This window comes from Panicum virgatum, chromosome 5K (assembly GCF_016808335.1).
Source record: "Panicum virgatum strain AP13 chromosome 5K, P.virgatum_v5, whole genome shotgun sequence".
Lineage (NCBI taxonomy): Eukaryota > Viridiplantae > Streptophyta > Magnoliopsida > Poales > Poaceae > Panicum > Panicum virgatum.
In genome coordinates, this window is record NC_053140.1 from 41630484 (window position 1) to 41652732 (window position 22249).

Sequence of the window (22249 nt, forward strand, 5' to 3'; positions counted from 1 at the left end):
GATGCCGTCATGGTTGAATAAACGGCGCCGAGACTGAAAGCGTCCCTGGAAAATGCGATTGCAATCGTTGAAGAGAAAGTCTAGAAACCACACCGGCGTGGCATTGACGTATTGTGCTGGTTGGAATGGATGGAATGGCCGTCAGCATCCTCGTCCCGTTTCTGCCTGCGTGGACACGGAGCACCGCAAGGCACCCGTGGCTCTTCCCACTCAGGCTCAGCTGCTGACAACAGCAACCGCCAATAAATACTTGGACGCGATCCTCATCTATAGACAAATACGCGCCTCAATCTTTACTGGCGCTTTAATCCCCTGAACCTGACGATGCCCCTGTAAAATGGAAACCTAAAACCACTAGCTATATCCATCTGAACAATGCAAACTGTCCCCGGCGAATCACCGCTGCCATCGATTCCGCTCTCTCTCGTTCAGGCTTTGATAGGCACAAATTGGTGCTCGCGCAACGCAACACGTCAAACAGCTCTCCCGACGGTGAGTCGATGACCGTTGCTTTGCTGCTCTGTCCCGAGCACAATAAACAACCAGGTCAGCAGCTGCCTGGTTTTCTTTTCTTTTTTTTTCTTTTTGAAAGGAACTGCCTGGTTTTCTCTTCTCATATTATGGAACTGCCTGGTTTGCTGCTCTCAGGCCGTGTTTAGATGAGGCGGTGAATTTTTTTTCAAAAAAAGATGAATACATGCATGAAGTACCAAACGAAGTTTATTTACGAAACATTTTCACGGTTGGGTATAATTTTATGGGACGAATCTAATGAGTCAAGTTCCATCATAATTGGCTACAGTGATGCTACAGTAACCACTCATAGTTATTCTCTAATCGGCTGGTTAAAGACCTCATTAGCTACAGTACTACTACGATGCCATTGTTGTGGAGGTGGCTTCGTACTTAGACTTTATTTAATACTTCTAATTAGTGGTCAAAGGTCGAAAAGTTTTCATGAAAACTTTTTTCGGAGGCCATCCAAACACCCGCAGGCAGCGCATCTTCCGCCAAAAAGCTCCCGGATGTGCTGTAGCGCGTGTAGCCTTGCAGCCGCGACCACTACGCTGCTTAAACAAATCCGGCGACGTGTGGAGATGCGCACCGGCCCGGCCCGGCCGGCTTGCTGCAGCCTGCAACAGGACAGCAGCCAATGGTAGTAGGAGCGGGAGGCGCTGGGCTGCGCACATGCGGCACGCGCGGGGGCGCACGGCATCTCTCGGCACGCACGGGCACAAATCGCACACGGATCCTTCTAGGTGCCCAGCGCGCGTCGTCAGGGCGCGCGACACGTCTGATCCGGGGCCGGAAAAGGCGCCAGCGTGCGAAACACCTCTTTGCGAGCCGTGCGGCCCCCGTGCCGAGCGGGGATTTCTTAAATAAATTCTTTTTTGAAAAAGGGTCTTAAATAAATTCTAAACAGTCACGCGCGATTTGAGTGGTAATGTTTCGCGTAGCTGCCGACGCGACGGCGAACTGTTCCTTTGTGCCGCCACCATGCCACTGCGCGTTTATAATTGGTTTTTTTATCCATATCATTACAATTTTCAAAGTTTGGAGAAACGCCATTACTATTCGTCTATTTCGAAACATACCATTACAATTTTTCGCTTCTCGCAAAAATGACACAAAATGCGTATGGAGACAACCTGGGCTCAGCTGCAGGTGTATATGAATACGTATATTGCAATGAAAGCCCTCTCTCCTATCACTGACTCGCGGGCTGAAAGCATCTAGGCCCCTAATTCGAGTTTTGGTAATTAATGACAACGGTCTGTGGATTAACGATTTCATTTGAGATAATGAGTATAGGTTGATCCACGGATGAAAGAGATTTGGTTGTGAACATATGGAGTTTTGGAGATGATGAGCAAAGCTCGAGCTCAAGGCAAATGTATAAAATAGGGCTTTTGTGTTTTACCGGTCACAAGACGTTTAGTGGATGAAAAGTGACCGGATTTGTTGGATAGATAGCCGTACTATCAAGAGGGGTTGTATACTCATGCTTGACGGGTCTCTAGTGCCATTTTGCTCAAAATGTCTAGTTGCATGCATGAGGGCTAACAACGTTTTGAAAAGATTTGAAAAAGACTAAGTTTGAGAGCTGACTGAGTAACGGCGGACAGTCCGCACCCGAGGGGCGGACAGTCCGATCCCGTTCCAGAGAGCTTGCAGAGGCTCTGGTGGGCTGGCGGACAGTCCGGCACAGGTGGGTGGACGGTCCGCCACTTTTATTCAGAACTTGTACCAGAAAGGGTGTCTCTCTGGTGGGCTTCAAAGTTGAACGGCGGACAGTCCGCCCATGGGGCGCGGACGGTCCGCCGGCTAATCTCAGTTTTGTATCAGAGAGGTTGTTTCTCTGGTTTGGGCTGAAAAGTGAACTGCGGACGGTCCGCTCCTGAGGCGCGGACAGTCCGCAGGCTAACTTCAAAATTGTTCCAGAGACGTTGTTGGTCTTTGGTGGTGTGGAACACATAAATGCGGCCGGTCCGCCCCTGGGGCGCGGACAGTCCGTCAGGGCTTAACGGCTAGTTCTGACACGCATTAAATGCACTCTGACTCACTGGTTTATAACGGCGGACAGTCCGGTTTTTGAAATGCGGACGGTCCGCGTTTTCGCAGAAAAGAGTGTAGCGGCTAGTTTTTGGAGGGATGTCTATATATACCCATTGCCCGGCCTTTGGGAGGCTCTCTTGGCCATTTGGACTGCATTCTTGACATCTTAGAGCTAAGACATCCCTCTCTCACACACACTTGTTTAGAGATTGCATTCTTGAGAGTGTGAGAGCTTCCTAGTGCATTGCATCAAGAGTTTTAGCTTTGTGGCATTAGGGAAACTTCAAGCAAGCGTCATCAACTTGTTACTCTTGGGAGTTGCTGCTCCCTAGACGGCTTGGAGAAGAGGATTTCGTGGAGCTCCTCCAAGGAGATTGTTGAGGAGCCCCGATTTCGGTTGTGAGAGGTATTGTGCTCACCTCACCGGAGTGGTGAAGAGCAACTCTAGTGGAATCAAGGTGTGGAGCGGTTCCTTGATTCAAGCCGGCTCAAGATCAAGAGGTTCTTGATAGAAGAGCGGTTGATTCTTGAAATCCACCTCAACGTGGATTAGAGGTGACCGGCAAGTCATCGACACCACGGGATAAACTCTTGTGTCAAACTTGGTTACTTCTCTTGCTTACTTTAATTCTTGTTTTACTTTGAGCAATTTACTTTACTAGAGTTTGTTTTGCATCTTGTCACCCTAGGTTGCAAACCCATTTAGAGATGCAAACCCATCTAGAGATAGTAATAGCTTGACATAAGGCTTTCCTTTGTAACTAATTAAATTTCTCTAGTGTTGTTGGTTTTAGATTTTAAACCGCCTATTCACCCCCCTCTAGTCGGTGTTCTTGATTCTACACGGGCCCCACGTGTCATCTTCTTCTTCCTCCTCTCACCATCTTCCCATTGCTGAGCGCCCGTTGCCGGCGGCCACCCGAGCGCCCGCAGCTTGCTAGGCTCACGGCGGCGCTGTCGCTGCAGGCCGCGTGCCCTTCGGGGCTCGCAGCAGTGGCTGTGCGGCGGTCCGCGCGCCTGCGCGCTCGTGGGGTTCGCGGAGGTGGCGGCGGCGCGGCCTACAGGCGGGCTCGCGGCGGCCTTGGCCAGCGGTGCCGGCGGCCTGCACGGCTCCCGGCCGCCATTGCCAACGGTGCCGGTGGCGGCGACCCACGCACCCGCGCGCTCGAGCGGCTCGCGGAGGTGGCGGCGGCGCGGCCTACAGGCAGGCTCGCAGCGGCGGGGCGCGAGCTCGCCGGCGGCCTGCACGGCGAGCGGCGCGGTCTGCAAGCGAGCTCGCGGCGGTGTCCCCGCGGTGCTTTTCTTGATCCAGCCGGGCGTGTCCATCACCTCGCCGGAGTACAGGCACTGCCTGCTGCTCGATCTGGTTCTTGATCTCTTCCTGTCCATCAACATGCACATGCCTAGGGTGCTCGTCAACACGTTCAGAGCTAGAGCCAGACATGCTCCGTGCTGTGGCCGCAGTTCGAGGTCGCCGCCGTCGAGCCCGTGGTGCAGATGGTGCGGTGGAAGAGAGGGGAGCGGAGCTCGACGTGCTGCTGCTCGCCCGCCTGGTCACGTGCTGCTGCTGCTCACCATCGACGGTGGCGGATGCGGCTCAGCAATGGAAGATGGCGAGAGGAGGAAGAAGATGATGACATGTGGGGCCCGCGAGTCAGTAATAGGAGAGAGGGCTTTCATTGCAATATACGTATTCATATACACCTGCAGCTGGACCCAGGTTGTCTCCATACGTATTCTGTGTCATTTTTGCGAGAAACAAAAAATTATAATGGTATATTTCGAAATAGAAGTAATGGCGTTTTTCCAAACTTTGAAAATTGTAATGGTATAGATCCAAAAAAACCCTTTATAATTAGGGGCCCGTGATGTCACCGCCACGGCCACGGCAGGAGATCGCAGGGGGGGGGGGGGGAATGCATTTCTAATTTTGTTTAAGAACCCAGTCGCGGCACTAACACATGTTCAAAATAGCTCGCGATTGTTTTTGATGGCTCAACTCCGGGGGGGGGGGGGTTGTTCGCTATTCAAATTTACGAAGTACTCGTAGATCGTTGATTACAGCTTGCACAAGTTCATTCGTGGAGGCTTTACAGAAAAACGGGGAGAAAAACTTGCCTTTTCCCTTTCAAATTAGGACGGCAAATGCCTGCGTAGTAGTACCAGCGGACCAGCCTGGGATCATGCATCTCGTCCAGGGAAAAGTGGTCTTTTTGTTTTGAAAGATCGAAAAGTGCTCATCTCATTGGGATCATTGGCCAGCACATCGCTGCCCAAATTGGAAAGATGCCACAGAAGGGTTAAACAGTCAGGCTGCATCCCTACCCTACGCTACCACTCCCAAAGCTGCATAATCTTACTGTAGATAACTTGACGCAACAGGCACGGGCCTGGGTTCCTGTTCTCTGACACGAGCATTCAGCAGATTGAGCTGTGTGGCATCCAGTTAGGGGTGATTCTAGCATACTAGGCATGTAGAAGTAGAAGCCATTAACTCCTTTGCTAACGATCCAACCTTGCTCCTAAACTCGCCGAGCAACATTTCGACAGCACATGTAAAAGATAAATAGAACTTACTTTATACTGCTACTATCTCGCTAGGCAAGGGGCTTGAATAACAGATCGCTACCATTTGCCTTCAGTACGAAGGGTGCGGTACCATCAGCCCATTGTGCCGTCTAAGGCTGTGTTCCTCATGGACTCATGATCCTTACTAGCAGCATGGAGGCATCATTCGGTATCACCATCTGCTTATTTGCGACAGTTAATCGAGCCTGGTTCACCTCGGATCCACCATGGCAGGTGAATGGCCACCATGAAGTACATGCTCCATCTGTCATTCAACTAGGACCGTTTCATCATCTAAAAGGGGTAAGACTTTAGAACTCTGATCAGAAATGCTACATTCGTCTTCTGGCATATAATGGTGTTTGAATATTTCCCAAGTTCCTGGAAAACTGAAAAAATTACTCACTTTCCAGCAGTCTATGCTGTTTTGAAGCCCCATTGTATGACAGTAAAGAATGCTGAAAAGTGAGCACCTGTTTCAGTTCTACTACTAGAAACTTGGGGATATCCAAAATATCAGCAACTTGGAAGCTGATAACAAAACTGAAATTTGAGAGATAATATCTTACTTTGATGGAGGCAGCTTCCACACGTGAAGTACACCAAAGGCTTATTGTAGCTTTGTCTCTAATGCCTGCATCCTAATTATTGGACTTATTCTGGGCAGCTTGCAGAATGGAAGAACACTGACTGCATGTGCATTGCAGGGGTAAATAAGGAAAGCTATTATTTACTTCCAACAGGTAAAATAAAGAGTTCTATCAAATCAAAAACCTTATAATGATTAAGGATTGAAACATGCATGATTTTTTTACCAATACATGTATGACTCAATCATGCAGCAAATCAGATAAAACAGATCTTTGGGAGTACTATCGTGTACATAAACTATCTGTGATCCAGCATGGTAGATGAGCTGTAGCTAAGGAGTACATGGCCCGTTATTCAGCCAGGATCATACGATACCGTTTGGTCATAATGTGATTGTTCAGAGCTGTTGCAAATGCTAAATTCGTCCTCTGTCATGTCCATGGGTTTGGATATTCCCAAGCTTCTGGGAAATTTGAAATGGTGCTAATAAAACCTCAATGTATTAGTTGTTGAGTATGTATAATTGGTGGGGTTCATTTTGTTTTTTAATTTCTTCACCGTTTAACATTCGAGATGTTGCAGAATAGATATGAGGTTAATTGACCCATACCTCTTTATGGAGCTTGGCCTTTAATCTCAGCCTTCTGAGAGCTGAAGAACTGTCTTTTCCAGCAATACGAAAACTGAACTTAATCCCAAATGGATACTCACATTTCTTAGACAATATCAACAAACTAGATTATGATAAAAAGAATGTGTAAATATCTTACATCAATGTACAGAGAAGGGCTGGTTGCAGTTTTGCCTCTTGGACTTGTAAGGTTGGAGAAAGACGAATGTCGGCTACATGAACAGTACAATAGTTGAAAATGCAAATGGTTATTTATTAGGAACAAGTGAATTGAGCAATCTTAACAAATCAATGTACAAAGATTTAGGTTAAACAGTATGATTTTTCAACGCATAACTCAAACACAAAGAAGACCAGAGCTTAGTGAACACTACATGTTTATTGAAAAAAAGAACTATGAACCCTGATGGTTAATTTATCTAAGTGAACGGCAAGTGAGCTCTAAATTTCATACCGTGAGCATATTTTACATGCCTTCTTCTTGTCACAGCTTCAATTGTGTCCATGAACATTATCCAAGCAAATGATTTAGGCAGTGTTGATCCCCAAAATAATACAAGAACACATACACAGGTTAATGGAAATTGAGACGTGGTGCCTGATGTCTTGTGAAACAGAAACTGCACTGGTTGGCATTGCTCCTGTCAGCCTTGTGTATTGCCTTATAGGCGGATCACATACTGTGTTAAAATACATTATGAAGGTTTAGACTTGGATGGAGCTGTAACCAGGTGACTTCTCTATACCCCTGCTTCCCATCTGCTCTCTTATTTGCTGTACATCATCCCACAGACCACCTTCAGCGTATAAGTTTGCGATCATCACATGTGTCCCCACATCATTAGGAGCTAATTTAATAACGTGTTGCCTGACTCTCCTCACTAAATCCATTTTGTCATGAAATCTGCAGGCTGAAAGAAGTGATCCCCAAATTACAGGATTAGGATCTATTGGCATCTTCTTTATGAACTCAAATGCTTCTTCTAGTAGGCCAGCTCTACTTAGGAGGTCTGCTATGCAACCAAAGTGCTCAATATCAGGGGCAATACCAAAGCCAGGCATGGAATGGAAATAACAGAGTCCCTCGCTAACCATTCCCACATGAGCACAGGCACCAAGGACTGTCTTGAATGTAATACCATCAGGTTTGGGATCTCCAAACTTCAGCATTTGGTCAAAGAGCTGGACTGCTTCTTTCCCATGCCCATTACTTGCAAGACCTCCGAGCATAGAATTCCATGTGAGGGTTTGTTTATGCTGCATGTTGCTAAATATTTCACCAGCCATATTGATGGAGCCACATTTTGCATACATATCCACCAGGGCGCTTTCTAGGAATACATCTCGTTTTATGTTCATTTCTTCTACATAAGCATGTATCTCCCTTCCTCTATCAAGTGCTCCAAGCTGTGAACAAGCAGAAAGCAGACTAACCAGTGCCATTTCACTTGCTAAAATCCCTGCAACCTTCATCTCTTCAAAAAAGATGAAGACCGCTGTAAATTGCCGGTCCTGCACATAACCACAAACCATAGTTGTCCATGAAACAACATCCCTCTGTTTCATAGCCTTGAAAACCACTTCTGCTGCTGCCATATCGCCACATTTGGCATACATGTTAATCAAAGAATTTGTAAGGATGGTGTCACAACAGATCCCACTGCTTCTTATGTAACTGTGGAGATTCCTCCCTTGCTGAAGATCACCAAGCTGAGTGCAGGCTGATAAAATACTTACAAGTGTTACAGCATCAGGATTGAAGTCACTTGATAACATCTCTTCAAACATTTTCAATGCTTCTTTATGCTTCTTATTTTGCACAAAACCATCGATCAGCGCGTTCCATGATTTAGTATTTCTTGCAGGCATGACCTTAAATGCCTCCAAAGCATCAGACATGCACCCACATTTCGCGTACATGCTTACGACTGCATTTCCTATATCCACATCAGCCTCAATTCCATATTCACCAAGCAGACCATACACCCAGCATCCTCTGTCAACAGCCTGCCCACGCCCACAAGCAGACAGCAAGCTTATAATCGTGACTTTGTTGGGAGCAATCCCATCTGCCTGCATCTCGGCAAGAAACCTCAACGCATCATTCCACATGCCACGCTGTGCAAACGCCGAGATCATGGACGTCCAAGACACCACGTCCCTCTTCTGCATTTCCCCAAAAACCTTCCTCGCATACTCAACACTTCCGAACGTGCGCATGGCCGCATGGGCGAGTTGGGTTTTCGGGAGGATCGACGGTTGGGGCGCGCGGTTTTTGGGGAAATGCGGAAATGACAAAACAGGGCACCCCTGACATTAAAGAGAACTAATATATAGCCTGTGCATTTGTGCGGTTAGTATTAAAAATTTAAAAATTTGCATGTTATTATATTTTTACTTAAAAATTATACTATTTTTTACCATACATAATCCTGTTCATTATCGTAAATTATGTCTTATTATTGATTAAAACAATTCAACTATGATCTACTTATAAAAAAATTAATTTGTTGAGATTTAATAATATTAACCAGATAATCTTCTAAAGACTTAAATGGGGGGCGATTTTTGGCCCCCATCGAGCCACGTCATCAAAATAACAAGGGCCGTCCGATCGGCCAGCAAAGAGATCTAGGCCGTTGGATCACATATAAATTTCACAAAAAAGTCCCTCAACTTTTTAGAAATTAATCCGCAGTCCATATATTTTTATGAAAAAACCCTGAACTTTTTACAAATCAACCCACAGTCCAAAATTTTGCCAAAAAATCCCCTAGCTTTGTGAAAATCAACCCATAGTCCCTGCATTTTTACTAAACAAACCCTAAAATTTCTACAAAATAACTTGTAGTCTAAATTTTACAGAAATGTCCCTCAAGATTACAGAAATCAACCCGCAACCCGTATATTTTTATGAAAAAGACACTGAGCTTTTTACAAATCAACTTGCAGTCCAAAATTTTGCAAAAAAGTCCCATAGCTTTGTGAAAATTAGCCCATAGTCCCTGCATTTTTATTGAACAACCCCTAAAATTTCTAAAAAAGAACCTGTAGTCTAAAATTTTGTAAAAACATCAATAACTTTTGTAACAATCACTGGTCTACAGTTAATAGCGCGGCAACGCCGTACCGGCCTTTCTAGTTATTCTTATTTTCATTTTATTTTAATTGATTGTTGTTAGCTTTAGTTTTTTATTAATAGTATATATTTGTAACTGATACATAGCTAAATGATATTTTATATTTAATTTTTCATAATGGTATTGGTGGGTAATTTTTAATTAGGCACATGAGTATTTTAGGCTAATTTTTATCGTAATGGCAGTGGTAGGTAATTTTTATTTTTCTATTTTTCTAATTGATACCATAAGTATGGCATACCATAAGTATGCCATTTATTCGATGAACGTCCCGGGCAATCCTCACTTTCACCGGGCTCAGACACCAGTCGTCTCACCGGCAAAGCCCAGTCGGAGAGCAGCAAACCCACAAGGGAAATGATAGAACACCAGCCCCAACAATGAAGCAGGTGGAGAACTAACCTCTCGAAGCAGTTCCAGACGACATCGCCATCGGAAACACTCCAGAGGAAAAAGATCTTCCTCCCGTCTCCAGTGGCCTTCTTGGTGGTTGCAAGGCCAGCGGCACCGTGAACAGAGTAGACACAACCAGCACAGAAAAGCACATGACGAAATCGACCAACGACGCAAGAGACAGAGACAAAGAAAACATCGTCGTCGCCGAATCGCCTACAAAAGACGCCGTAGTGCACTACTCTCCCAACAACCACCACCAACCTACAGATGCCACCACCAACGACCACAAAGAAACCATGGAGGAAGCAAAAATCCCCACCGGAGTCCGCAGCAGGGAGAAATCCAACCCCACAGAGAAGCTCTGGAAGGACATAGAAACCGGCAGACACAAACCGAAGCAACCGGGATACAAACATACAAATCTAGCTACTAGGTATATACAGATCGGCAACCGACCCATCCGGCTTCTCACCTCCAACGCCAACGAGGGCGCCGGAGGAGAGGACCCGAGCCAATCGGCGGCGGAGAGGGATTCGCCTTCGGAGTCGCTGGAAGACGACGGAAGGGGAAAGAAGACGCTGGAAGTGAGGGAGGGCGTTGGGGCGCACGGTTAGCGGTTGGGATTTGGACGCCCCGATGTCGAACAGTCAAACCAATCCTAGGCCCAGTATGCGCGTATTTGGCCAAGATTCGGCCCAGTATAACTCGGAGACGTGTGCCAGCGTGGGCATGTTTTGAACAAGCTGTAACCGAATTCCTCTAAATCCACAAGATGCCGGCGTAGTGATAATTCGATTTTGTGCTGCTGTTGATGATAACTAAAACACATGCGACTAAATACAGAATACAAAAGGGTCCCATTTCCGTCAACCCACATGGTCGCGCAATGCTGAGCCGGCCACTTTCGCTTTCACAAAGTTGCAATTAAAAATGCATACGGTCCGAATCACACCTTCCTCACTCACTCTCACGCACACTCAGATAAGTTGACTCCGCAGCAGAGAGACATGCTCCTCACGGCCTCGCCAGGTCCCACCCCGGACAAGACAACAGAAGCCGTCAATCCGTCCGACGTGGATCGGATCCGGCCGGGAGGACCCGGCCGGCCGACCAACAAATATCAAAAGGCCATTAGCCAATTAGCCACCGATCCTCTCCTACCGCAACTTCGGTGGATGAAATTAGGGCGTCCCCTCTTTGGCACAACGCACCACCTCGACGGCAAAGGGTTAATCTAGCGCGGGCTTAAACAAAAAGGGAGCCAACCCGACAGCAAGATTCCACTTGAGAAGAGCTCAACGCTTGGCTTCACTTTAGCGACGGGTTTGCCGCGAGTCCACACCTTAATCCACTAACTTAATGTTACTAGTCCGGCTGTCAGTTCGGTCACGGATGATGCGGCCTCGCCTAGCAGGCATTCTGCTTTGCTAATGGCTCCGTCAAGCTGACCACAGCGGAGGGAGCAATAGTAAATTTGCTCCCTCCTCGTTTCCCGCATCCTCTCTGTCTACAGTGCCAAACAGTACATCTACAGTGCCAAACAGTGTATTTGCTTCTTCATTTACTCTCTTCACTGTGGACGGTTCACAAGCTCCGTCACGCCCCTGCAGACAGCAGCAGAGTGCTCTGAGCTGAGCAACCACTTGCATGCACCTGGGTGCCCCAGCCTTCTCCGATTAATCTGATGTGTGGGGGATAAATAATAGGGCGATTGAATGCTTTTTTTTACGAAAGGGGTAGATTATATTAAAGTGAAGTACAGTACATCCCCCAGTTGTACAGAAAGGACCTTGACAAAACTAAATATTACATCGAAGCCCCCGAAACAGGTCCCCAGCTTCTTCTTCCTCTCCGATGACCGCCGCTGATGGAAAACGCCGGAATCGGAGCCAAATCTTCCCCCGAGTAGGACGAGAGACTTCCAACCTTGGACATGCCGCAAGAGCCAACGCCGCCAACCATCCGCCGCGACGCATCTGATTCCTTTGAAAGGGCATCGGCCATCTCTTGCCGCGCTCAAAGGAAGAAGAAATCTGCAGTTGCAAACCAACGCTAGCAACCCGGAACAAGGATCTGCAATCGCCGGCCGAAGCCCAGGCAATCCAGAGGCAGAACCCACCAAAGGGGAAAAGCAAAGCTCCACCCCATTCGCAAAAAGGGAGAGAACAACTGACCTCACCCGTGGCTCGCCGGAGAAGACGCCGAGAGTATTGCCTTCAACAGAGAGGCCGCCAAGGAGGAACAAAAGACTCCCACGACCAACCCCGGGAATAGTGGCGACGGCGCCACCACCACCAGAAAAGGGCAGGAGAAAGCATACCCTCCGCCGTAACCCTTGCATAGAGGTGGCTTCAACGACGCTGCCACCAACAGCAAAGGCACCTTAGAGGAGCAAGACCATCGCCGCGAGCAAAGGAGCACCCGGCGACCTTATTCGATCCACCGCCGTCGCCATCGACAGTGAGGAAAACGGAGAACTAGATACAAAACTACCTAGTCTATTCACAGCCGCACGTCGATTCGCCGTTCCTCCTCCATCTCCGGCGCCTTCCAGGCCGCTGGAGACGGAAGGGAGCGGCCGAATCGCCGCCGGCAAACCGAGCCGCCTCCTTTTCGCCCTTGTGTCCTGCAGCAAGGGGAAAAGGCCGGAAGGAACCAGAAGGCTGCAGGGCGATTGAATATTGATCATGGGCCTTTCCTTGACATCATCATGCACGTCCCGGATCTAATTGGCCTTTCTCACATTCTCAAAAAAAAAAAGCATCTCTCACGCCACACAACTCAGGAACACCACCACGCAACCCATCCCCATTGAATGAATAATCGGCTGCAAACCAGGTTCCATCGCCGCGCATGCTTGCTTTGTCATCAGCACCGCAGCTAGTCTCTTCTCTACGATGCATTTTTTTCAGATAGTGTTCTGCTTCTTCATAATACGAACAATCGTGTCACTATCTTCAGAGTATGCAGCGACTGCATGAAAAAAAAAAACACTTTGTCGCGTGCCGTCGTCCTGTGCTCTTTCGGCAAAGTAGCCATTTCGCTCTGCTGTTCCAGCAGAGTTCGCGACTGTTCGGTGCCCGCGCGCATGGGTTACGTCTGGCCCTGTTTCTTGGAGCTGGAGGAAGGAGGCCGTGGTTTCTGACTGTGACTGGCTTCTCGGGCGGTTTCGGCCCCTGACCTCGTCGTCCGATCCGATGTCCAGTGCGCGTGTCCCGATCCCAGATGCCTGCATAGAAGCTGCGCTGAGAGCAGCTTATCGCCTGAAAGTTACAGCATGGTTCAGAAAGCGTGGCAGGTATAGGCAGATCAAGAAAGACAACCGCTCCGTGCCCAAACAGAACACGTACGCCCAAGACGCCGACGGGGAAGCTGCATTCGTCGAACGCTACGTCGAGCAGCAGCCAATTTCGGAGGAACCTGGGCGAATCATTCATGCCGTGACATGGCAGAGCTCGCTACAGCTTGATGACGAGGCATTTACGGAGGTTTTGCATGGGGATTAAGCGAAACAGAGCTTCCTCAGGCAGAGGCGCGCAGGGGAAGCGCGAGGGCGTCTTCACCCAACCTTTGACCATCATCTCTAGCTCCCGTATCTTCATCAAAAGTTGCAAGTTTTTGGGGCCCCCGAAACCGTACAGTCGGGGCAGCAAGAGCTACGCCGACCAGATTCAACTAGGGAAAAAAAAAATCTGATTTACACCTTTCAACTATCGCAAAAATCCAATTTTCAACCTTCAACTACGAAATCGGACAACATAGGCCATCCAACTGTTAAAACCGAACAAATTTGGCCCCCTAGGGTGGTTTTCCATTTTGTGAGAATTAAAAATATTCAATTTTACACTAAAAAATTTATAAGTAATTCATTTTAAGTCAAAAAATTATGAAATGAGTATCGAAAGTTTTCTAAAAATATAACCTATCTATTATCACATGACTTGTGAGTTATTCAGATTTAATTTTTTTATATTCATAATATTTGGTTGCTTGCAGTTATACCTATTATTTTTAATAACTAAGATTCAAATGGAGCAATAATAGATAAGTTACATTTTTAGAAAAAATTTGGTACTAGTTTCATATTTTTCTGATTTAAAGTGAATTAGTTTTAATTTTTTAGATCTAATTAGATTTATTTAATGCTTTTATAAAATGCAAAACTACTTTCAAAACCATTCCAAGGGCTAAATTTGCCCGGTTTTGACAGTTGGATGGCCTATGTTGTCCAATTTCGTAGTTGAAGATTGAAAATCATTTTTGCAATAATTCAAAGGTAAAAATTGAACTTTTCCCATTTAAATATCATCCGCTATTTTTGACTCGTCGATTCATTTGGGGCCAAAAGGAAACAGAGCAAAATGACCCTGTTCCAACCTTAAATTTTATGTGCGTGCATGCTGACATGGAGCTGCATTTGTATCTAGTTAACCTAACCACATCCATTATACACTCTTTTTTTTAGAAAAAAAAACAGTTTCTTGGTTTGTGTTAGTTGCAGGAGGCAGTTAAAGGTTGCCGTCATCAGCTAAAGGGACGCGCACATCATTAGGATAAGAAGAAATGATGCCCTGTGACCTGCAAAATGACTCTGTATCTTATATGGTCACAGTGAAGCCCAGCAGCTGAGGTCTAGAAGAAGTTAAGTTAATGCTGGAGTATCAATTATTGGTCTGTATAATTCCAAAGAATTATTGAGGATCCAAGCACCTGTTTCAACCAACCAGTCTGTGGATAAGAAGAGTCTTGGAAAAGAAAAGGAAAGAAAAATAATGAACAGGTGTCTGGATATACAGAAATTCAGAGTTCCCCTGCTAGCCATAGCTTGTTTCTTGCAGAAAAGTGTTTCTTTGGTCCTCACTCCACAGCGCTTTTATCCACGCATGATTGAAAATGCAATGAAAGATCGAATATGACCTCTTCTTTCTTCTTCCCCTTTTCTAGACACACAGAAAGGGCTATTATTGGAAGCCTCTCCATTTTTTAGGGAAAAAGGATCCATCCAAGGCTCTTGCAGAGTGCTGACGTCCACTGTAGTTTGTACGGCTCCGTATGAAATAAACTAAAGGGGGTCACAGGCTATATATGAATGTGTGTCACGGGCTCACGGCTCGCCGATCACATATTTTGTGCGAAGAGGCTGTGTAAAGTTTGTATTTGTGATGGCTCCCTGGCTCAAGTGGTTTCCCCTTCGCTTTCTTATTTCTGTGCTGAACTGCAGATAGATGGGAAGTGATCACTACTTTTTTTGAGGAGTGGATTAGGAGGTGATTTTGACTTGTCCACCGGGTTTAATTATAATATTTGGTGTTCTTAGAATAAAGAAAAATACTATTAATGGCCTTCGTAATAAAGTACTTTGGTGCCAATTCCATAAAAAAATAAAGTACTTTGGTGCCAAGAGTGCACGAAAGGAAACGGAGCAATGTGGCTGATGGCGTTCCTGTGTGGGCGTTTTTTTTTTAAAGACTGTGTGGGCGTTTTTTTTACGGTCCCACATGGAGTCTGTCTAGGATGAAGCACCTGAAATTCTGTTGCGCGGCAATCAAGTATTAAGGCCGTAATCCATCTTTTACTTGAGCAAGACTAGAAATTATCTTGGGACGAAAGGCACCGGTGCCATACCTACGAGCAGATTGCGCATCATGTATTGTGTTTAATTGTAACTGATTTTTCGGAAATACAATGAACTTGTACAACAAGTTTGAGCCCAATAATAACTTTGATTTTTGAGTACATATACTAAGGGGCCAACAATCGGCGCAACGCCGTGAGTTCTGACCCCACATGGGGCCCACACAGCACTATTCACAATGGGTGCACATGCATTGCGCACAAGTGGGCCCACATGTACTGTTCACAAGGGGCCACTTGTGAACAGTTCTAAACAGTGCATGTGGCACGCTTGAAAACAGTACATATGGCCCACTGTGAATAGTCTGTGTGGGCCCCACGTGGGGCCAGAACTCACGGCGTTGCGCCGATTCTTGGCCCTTTAGTATATGTACTCAACAAGGTGGCCCCACACGCACTGTTCACAAGTGGGCCCCACACGACACTGTTTAGTACTGTTCGTGAGGTTTTTTTTTTACTCTTTTCAGTATAAGTCTGCCTTCTGTTTTTTTTTAAAAAAAACTTTCCAATATTTGCTTTCTAATATTTAAAACACATGTTATCTAATATACACTTGAGACTTCCTAATATTTACACTTGAGACTTCCTAATATTTATAGCACCAGTTATCTAATATACACTTGAGACTAAAGTTCTAACAACATTTATTTATATGAACGATCCAGCATATAAAAGGGTAGCCTATGTGTTAATTTTACATCAACTGAGAATTTTAGATCGTTAAAAATATTTACCATCTAACTAACTGATTGTACTAAGCCAAACTTAAAAAAAATATATCATAGCATCTTATCTGTACTATACGATCTCATAAGTCCATGATGTCCATAAAAGACAATAATACCTATCGTTACACATTACAAGTCTATTGTAAAATAAAAAATATACATTTCTATACAAAAAAATTAATTCCGTAATTCACAGTAATATATTTTTTTATATAATTTAAAACATTGTATGATCCTCTTTCGAGAACAGTAAAAAAAAATATTACTTCGAGTTAGCAATTTCCTATACGGTCACGCATAGCGCGCCTACCAAACTAGTTCTCTTTATTCTACCAGAGCCTTTTTTTTCCCCTTCGTCACATTTGTATGAACTTGTACAAGCACGTAATTAAGTCATAGCCATGCATCACCTACGAATCATACATCATAGTACATGTAGTGATATCATGCACCGTCCACCAAATACAAAAAACCAAAAAACATTTCTTTTTTTTTTCACCTAGAATAGAACAAAGTGTGCCCTACAAGCACATCCTTCCTTTCCATCCCAACCACAAAACGGAAAGCCAGAGAGAAAAGAAACAAAACTCCCTTTAATCCCCAGGAAATGGAGATTTAGCCAAGAACCTCTCTCTAGTCTGTATAAAAGGCCAGCGGCGCAAAACTTGTCCCCCAAACAAGCGAAGCCCATCCTCCGATCCCCGAGCAGAATTAAACCTCACCTAACCCCTCCCATGGCCGATCACGCCCTCGCCGGCGAGCACCACCCCTCGCCGGCGAGCTCGGCCGCCACGGCCCTGGGCCCGCTGCTGCTTCTCCCGTCGGAGCTCCTGCACGAGATCCTCCTCCGCCTGGCCGTCCCGGAGCTCCTCCGCGTGCGCTCCGTGGCGCGCCCGCTCTCCAGCCTCATCTCGTCCCCGGACTTCCGCCGCCTCTACCACCTCTCCTCGGCGTCGTCGGGGTCCGGCCCGGCCGCCGCGTGGCTGCTCCTCTTCAAGAAGCTCCCGCCCCGCGACGCCGCCATCCGGGGCTTCCACGGGCCCTCGGGCCGCTGGTTCCGCATCCCGGTCTCGGCCATCCTCGCCCCCGCCGTGCCGCCCGGCGAGGACCTCTACTTCCTGGCCGCCTCCGGCAGCTCCTTCCTGTTCGCCGCCAACGGCCGGCGCGAGCTCGTGGTGGTCGACCTCACCGCGCGCGCCGCGCGCCGGCTCCCGCCGTCCCCGCTCGGGCCGCGGGGCACCTCCTCCTGGCGCCGCTTCGGCCTCAAGCTCGTCGCCGATCCCCCCGGATCGAACCGGTTTAGGTACCCGTCCTTTTCTTTCTTGCGATTGGTTCTTTCTTTCTCGAAGGAAAACTTGCAAGCACCACTAACCTCCTCGGTCGATCGAGTTTTACTCTTTCACTTTTACCCCGGCGCTTCTCGATTATTCCTCGTCGCGAGCTGACAGTGAATTTCTTCGGTATCAATCGATGTCGCTGTTTGGAGTACCCGACCTGACGTCAGCGCCAAAATGGTTGCTTTTCCCCGCAGGTTTCTGTTCGCTGAGCTGGTGAACAACACGCCATTCCTGTTCGAGTACCGGTCGGAGACGGACACGTGGCAGCAAACGGAGGCGGTCCTGGCGGAGGGGAGCTCGCCGGCGTCCCCCGGCGGGACGTACCTCTGCGCGGCGCACGCCGGGCCGGACTGCGTCATGGTGTACGCCGGCCCGGGCGCGGGCGACCGGCCGGTCTTCTTCCGCCCCCGGTTCCCGAACGCCGCCGCGGGGGCGGGGCACGGGGACCGGCTGCACGTGTACGGCGACGGGAGCGCGGCGGTGGTGCGGTCGGCGGCGGTGGAGGACCCGGCGGGGCGGGCCCGGGCGAAGGTGGTGACGGGCGTGGAGCTGTACGGGTTCGCGGGCGTGGGCGGCGACTGGGAGCTGGTGGGCAGCGTCCCCGGCGAGCTGGTGGAGGGGTTCCGGAAGCCGTACGGCGTGATGACGGGCCTGCTGGCGGAGCGGGAGGGCGTGGTCCGGCTGGTGCTCATCTCCAACTGCCGCGGCGCGTGGGACCTGGTGTGGCTGTCGTACGACCGCGCGCGCGGCGGGGGGTGGCGCTGGGTGCCCGTGCCGGACTGGGGCCGCAGCAAGGGCCTCAACATGGCCGGCATCGCCGTCTCCTCCACCTTCTCCCGCCTCTGGCCGCCGGCGTCCACCAGCTGCGGCGCCCGCCAGTGAGCATCGATGGATGGGCCGGGGGGTCCGTCCCGTCCGCGCGTGCTGCACATACAGCCAAGTGTGTCCAAGGCGGCCCGGCCGTGTCCCCCCAGTCCCCACGCCACGCTTCGTTTCCATGCGGGGTGGGGCCGCGGCATGATCGCGCATGATAGCTTGCTTCGCCGATGTGGACTAGTCACTTGGTCAGTGAGAGCGAACGAAATGTCTCAGATAAGGGGGGATGGCCAGTGGTGTGCGCGTGCTTCTGCTTCTTGTACAGTGCAATTGCTGCAATTCCTACCACCACCCATTGTTCATAAACTTTTGTGCTATCTATACTCGCGTCGTCAACTCAAATCGCGCCAAAGTCTGGCAACACGTGGCTTCGACCAAACAGCCACCTCACTAGGCGCCAAAGTTCTGCTCTGCTTTGTATAGTCTCAAGGAAGAAATTTTCGAACTTACAAAGAGGAAGCCTCACTTCGCAGTTCGCACTATGCCGGGTTTTTGCACCTTGCATCAGTGTTCGCAGGAATACTAAAAATGGATTAACTGCTCGTACGTCATCTTCAGGTCGCGAGGTTGCTTCTGAACTGTTCGATGACTATCGCCTTTGACGTCGCTACCCAAACCCCAACTGCTCTATCAAATCTTGCGTCTGATACAGATTAGCGAGAAGGACCCGGGGGAGAAAACCGGTCGCATGCTTGCGCCATCTGTACCGGCAAACGAGTGAAGTGAAGCGCAGCTACAACGGTTGAACACTCGCTCAAAAGCAACAGGATGGGGAGCGTTTTGCATCCCGATTTAGGTGATCCGTCCCCGTCGATTTGCATCTTTAGCTTCTGACACAAAAGCAAAACGACTCTAAAGTTCTGAGGCTTCAGGCCCAAGAATTTTATCCACTAACGCATGGACCAGAGACCCGGAAGAACACAGTGCAGCCGCACAGTAATATCTTTAGCAGGTAAGCGCAATCATTTTTCTCTGCTGACCCTGAATCAAGAATCAAAGGCTTGTGTCTGATAGGAGACAGGCAGGAAATATCGATCTTCAGAAGAATCAATTATCGCTTGGATTTTTGTCGGGTACCACGATTAGGGACACTCTAATCGGAGTACTAAGATCGCTTCAAAACGCAAAAACATATTAAGACAACTGGGCCCACCAAGGCCCACGGCCTCCTTCCAATCTGGAAGAAAGGAAGGGACTCAACGGAGCCCAGCGTGCGGCCCATTCACATCCCTCTCGAACCCGTGGAACGATCTCCGCCTCGCTCGAGGGTCCCTCTCGGGCCCGCTGGACAATCTCCACCTCGCTCGAGGGTAGCGGATCTACCCTCGAGCGGGTAAGCCATCTCCGCCTCGCTTGAGGCCACCCCTCGGCACAAGGGACAAACAGCCCCGCCGCCCAACCACTTGCCGTACGGAGGCATTAAAGGCCAGCCACTCCGCCATGACGCCCAGGACAGACGGCGTCAGGCCGCCACTCCCACAGTGGATGTGACCGGGGTCCCATCCGCTGACTTCGGTCACCGCTCCGCCATCCCGGAGGCTGTAGCGACACTGTGGGACATGCGACGTGAGACAAGACGGGCTCGGCACTGCTCCCGTTACTGTTCTGCCGACACCGACCATTCGGACTCGCCTCCCACTGGGGAAGGGGTCCGGCGACGTCACGTGTCCTTCCGAGAGGAGCGCTCAGCACACACGGACGGAGCCCCGGACCTCCCCCCTTGAGGAGCCCGGGACCTCCACGTGTCCCCCGGACCTTCTAGTGTGCACGCTCGCACTCCGACCAGGGGGTCCGGGGCCGTCGCGCGCCACCACTACCGTTGGTGCATGCAGGACCCTAGTCTGAAGAGTCCACCGAATGCCACCGCGCCATATTTAGAAGACCATGCACCAGCGACGACCACGCCACCTGCAGGGGCTGGCAGGACGACAGGCACGATCTTCGCAGGATCAAGGACGATATCCAGGATGACTGGGACGCGCGCCGCCTTCCCACAGTGTACTTTCTACAGTGTCCGACCACTGTACCCCCACGATTGAGGGGAGGACGGCGACTCCCTTGCCCCACTCATGTACGCCGCCCCTCCTTGTGACCATAAAAGGAGGAGGCGGGCTCCCCTTAGCGGGGGCTGGTCTCTCTGGCTTCTCTCTTCCAAGAGGACGTTCAAGGACTACTAAGCACTCATCTCAACCGACTCCACTTCTAGCAGAGACTTGGGAGCTTCCCTCCCTCTCTCACCTCGCTTGTATCCTCTACTGCAAGCACTCCGGGTGCAAGATAATACAGTGCCCTCGCACACCCCCCTTGCTGGACGTACGGCCCCGCGGCCGGAACCAGGATAAACCGTGCGTTACTGTGTTGCCTCTTGCATCATCATCTGGGACGAGGAAACACGCAGCATTTACTAGTTGGGATGCGGGCCCCTCGGGTTGGGACACCGACAGTTGGCGTGCCAGGTAGGGGACGCTGCTTGACATTTTTCTCTCTTGTTCCCATTTGATCTCCAGGGATGGCGAGCAGATCCAACCCATACCCTATGGGTGTCTCGGATCCGCTCCCAGCTGGATTTGTGATCTGGTTCGGGAGTCTCGAGTTCAGAGCGACCGGCAATGGCTACCTCATGCGGCTCCTCTCGCCCAGACGCAACCCCATCGCCCCGACTTCACCGGCCCGGCACGACAGGCGCTCGGGTTAGCGCTCGCGACAAGCACGCGCAGAGCGGCGTCGCGCGGCACGCCACAGATCCCCCACGTGGGTCGAGGCTGGCATGTCGCAACTCAGCATCGCGGCCAACGGGGCCACCGTTTCGTCATCACGTGCCTCAGCGTCATCTGCGCCGGCACCATCACCTGCAGCGGCGCCAGAGCCTCCCAGGGGGGACTCGACTCCGCCTTCGCCCTTCCCCTTCGGGATGCGTAACACTGCCGCACGCACCTACGCTTCTTCAATCAGCACTAACTTCACCGAGTATGAGGATCTACCAGGTCATCACCTTCTATCGATCCGCAACTTCATCGCGTCGTCCCTCGACGAATCCTACCCCGAGACGGCGAGCTCGATCGCCGACGACGTCAACTTATTCATGAACAACTTCACGGCCAAGGAGGCCGAGGACTATTTCGGGGTTCGCGACCCCGACGCTCTTCGCTCGTTCCAGCTGGCGATGGCTTACTGCCTCACCTGCTCCGAAGACTCCAGCGATGGGGATTTCAATCCTTCCCGGGAGTGCTTCATGGCGGACCTTGCGGACGAGCAGAACGACAACGCCTCGAGCAACGACGGGGACGGTGGGGCGGACACGCGGGCAAAGCAACCGGTGGTCCAGGCTGCAGCCCCTTCCTCATCAAGCTCGGCGGCGCGACAAGTTCAGCTGGCGCAGCTCAATGAGCTTCAAGCCAAGCTCGACGAGCAGCGTCAACAAACCCAGGAGCTGCGCGCCGCACTCGAGCAGTAGCGTACCGCGCGTGGTGCACACGCCCAGGCGGCGGGACGTGTTGCCCGGGAGCGCATCCTGGCCGACGACAACGTCGACAAATCTCCGGAACTACAAACGGCCAGCGAAAAACTCATCGCTGCGGCCTATCTACTTCAAGCTATGCCCGAGCCATCGACGCCTTCGGGCCACAACTTGCGCCGCGAGGCACAGGAGCTCATCGAGCAAGCTACCGTGCAGCAGGCCGAGAGTTCTGCGTCTTGTATGCGCTCGAAGGCCCCGGAGCAGCCTGGAGGGACTGCGCACCAGGACCGCGAGGTTTCTGTGCACACACCACCAGCGGGGAAGGGCAAAGCAGC

General features: G+C 49.8%; 2 protein-coding genes and 1 long non-coding RNA gene across 12 annotated transcripts; 1 reads left to right on the top strand and 2 right to left on the bottom strand.

The window, feature by feature from the left end:
* Positions 1-4749: 4749 nt before the first annotated feature.
* On the bottom strand, positions 4750-8746 carry LOC120709982 (pentatricopeptide repeat-containing protein At1g11290, chloroplastic-like). 10 transcript variants are annotated; one of them, XM_039995615.1, is made up of 6 exons: positions 6801-8746; positions 6486-6558; positions 6326-6398; positions 5694-5814; positions 5531-5582; positions 4750-5389 (listed from the first exon to the last, which is right to left on the bottom strand). In XM_039995615.1, the coding sequence occupies exon 1, from the start codon at positions 8564-8566 to the stop codon at positions 7052-7054; it is 1515 nt and encodes a 504-aa protein (XP_039851549.1). In that variant the 5' UTR covers positions 8567-8746; the 3' UTR covers positions 4750-5389; positions 5531-5582; positions 5694-5814; positions 6326-6398; positions 6486-6558; positions 6801-7051. The 10 variants fall into 10 exon arrangements, with proteins under 10 accessions (XP_039851549.1, XP_039851545.1, XP_039851544.1 ...); XM_039995611.1 differs by having other exon boundaries at positions 4750-5400; XM_039995610.1 differs by having other exon boundaries at positions 4750-5418.
* A 2839-nt stretch (positions 8747-11585) lies between these two features.
* LOC120709984 lies at positions 11586-12677 on the bottom strand. Its single transcript, XR_005689798.1, has 2 exons — positions 12057-12677; positions 11586-11915 (listed from the first exon to the last, which is right to left on the bottom strand). It is a non-coding gene; the product is annotated as an uncharacterized LOC120709984 (long non-coding RNA).
* A 4166-nt stretch (positions 12678-16843) lies between these two features.
* On the top strand, positions 16844-18901 carry LOC120709985. The gene is made up of 2 exons (XM_039995617.1): positions 16844-17547; positions 17776-18901. The coding sequence occupies exons 1-2, from the start codon at positions 16979-16981 to the stop codon at positions 18461-18463; spliced, it is 1257 nt and encodes a 418-aa protein (XP_039851551.1). The 5' UTR covers positions 16844-16978; the 3' UTR covers positions 18464-18901.
* Positions 18902-22249: the final 3348 nt, after the last annotated feature.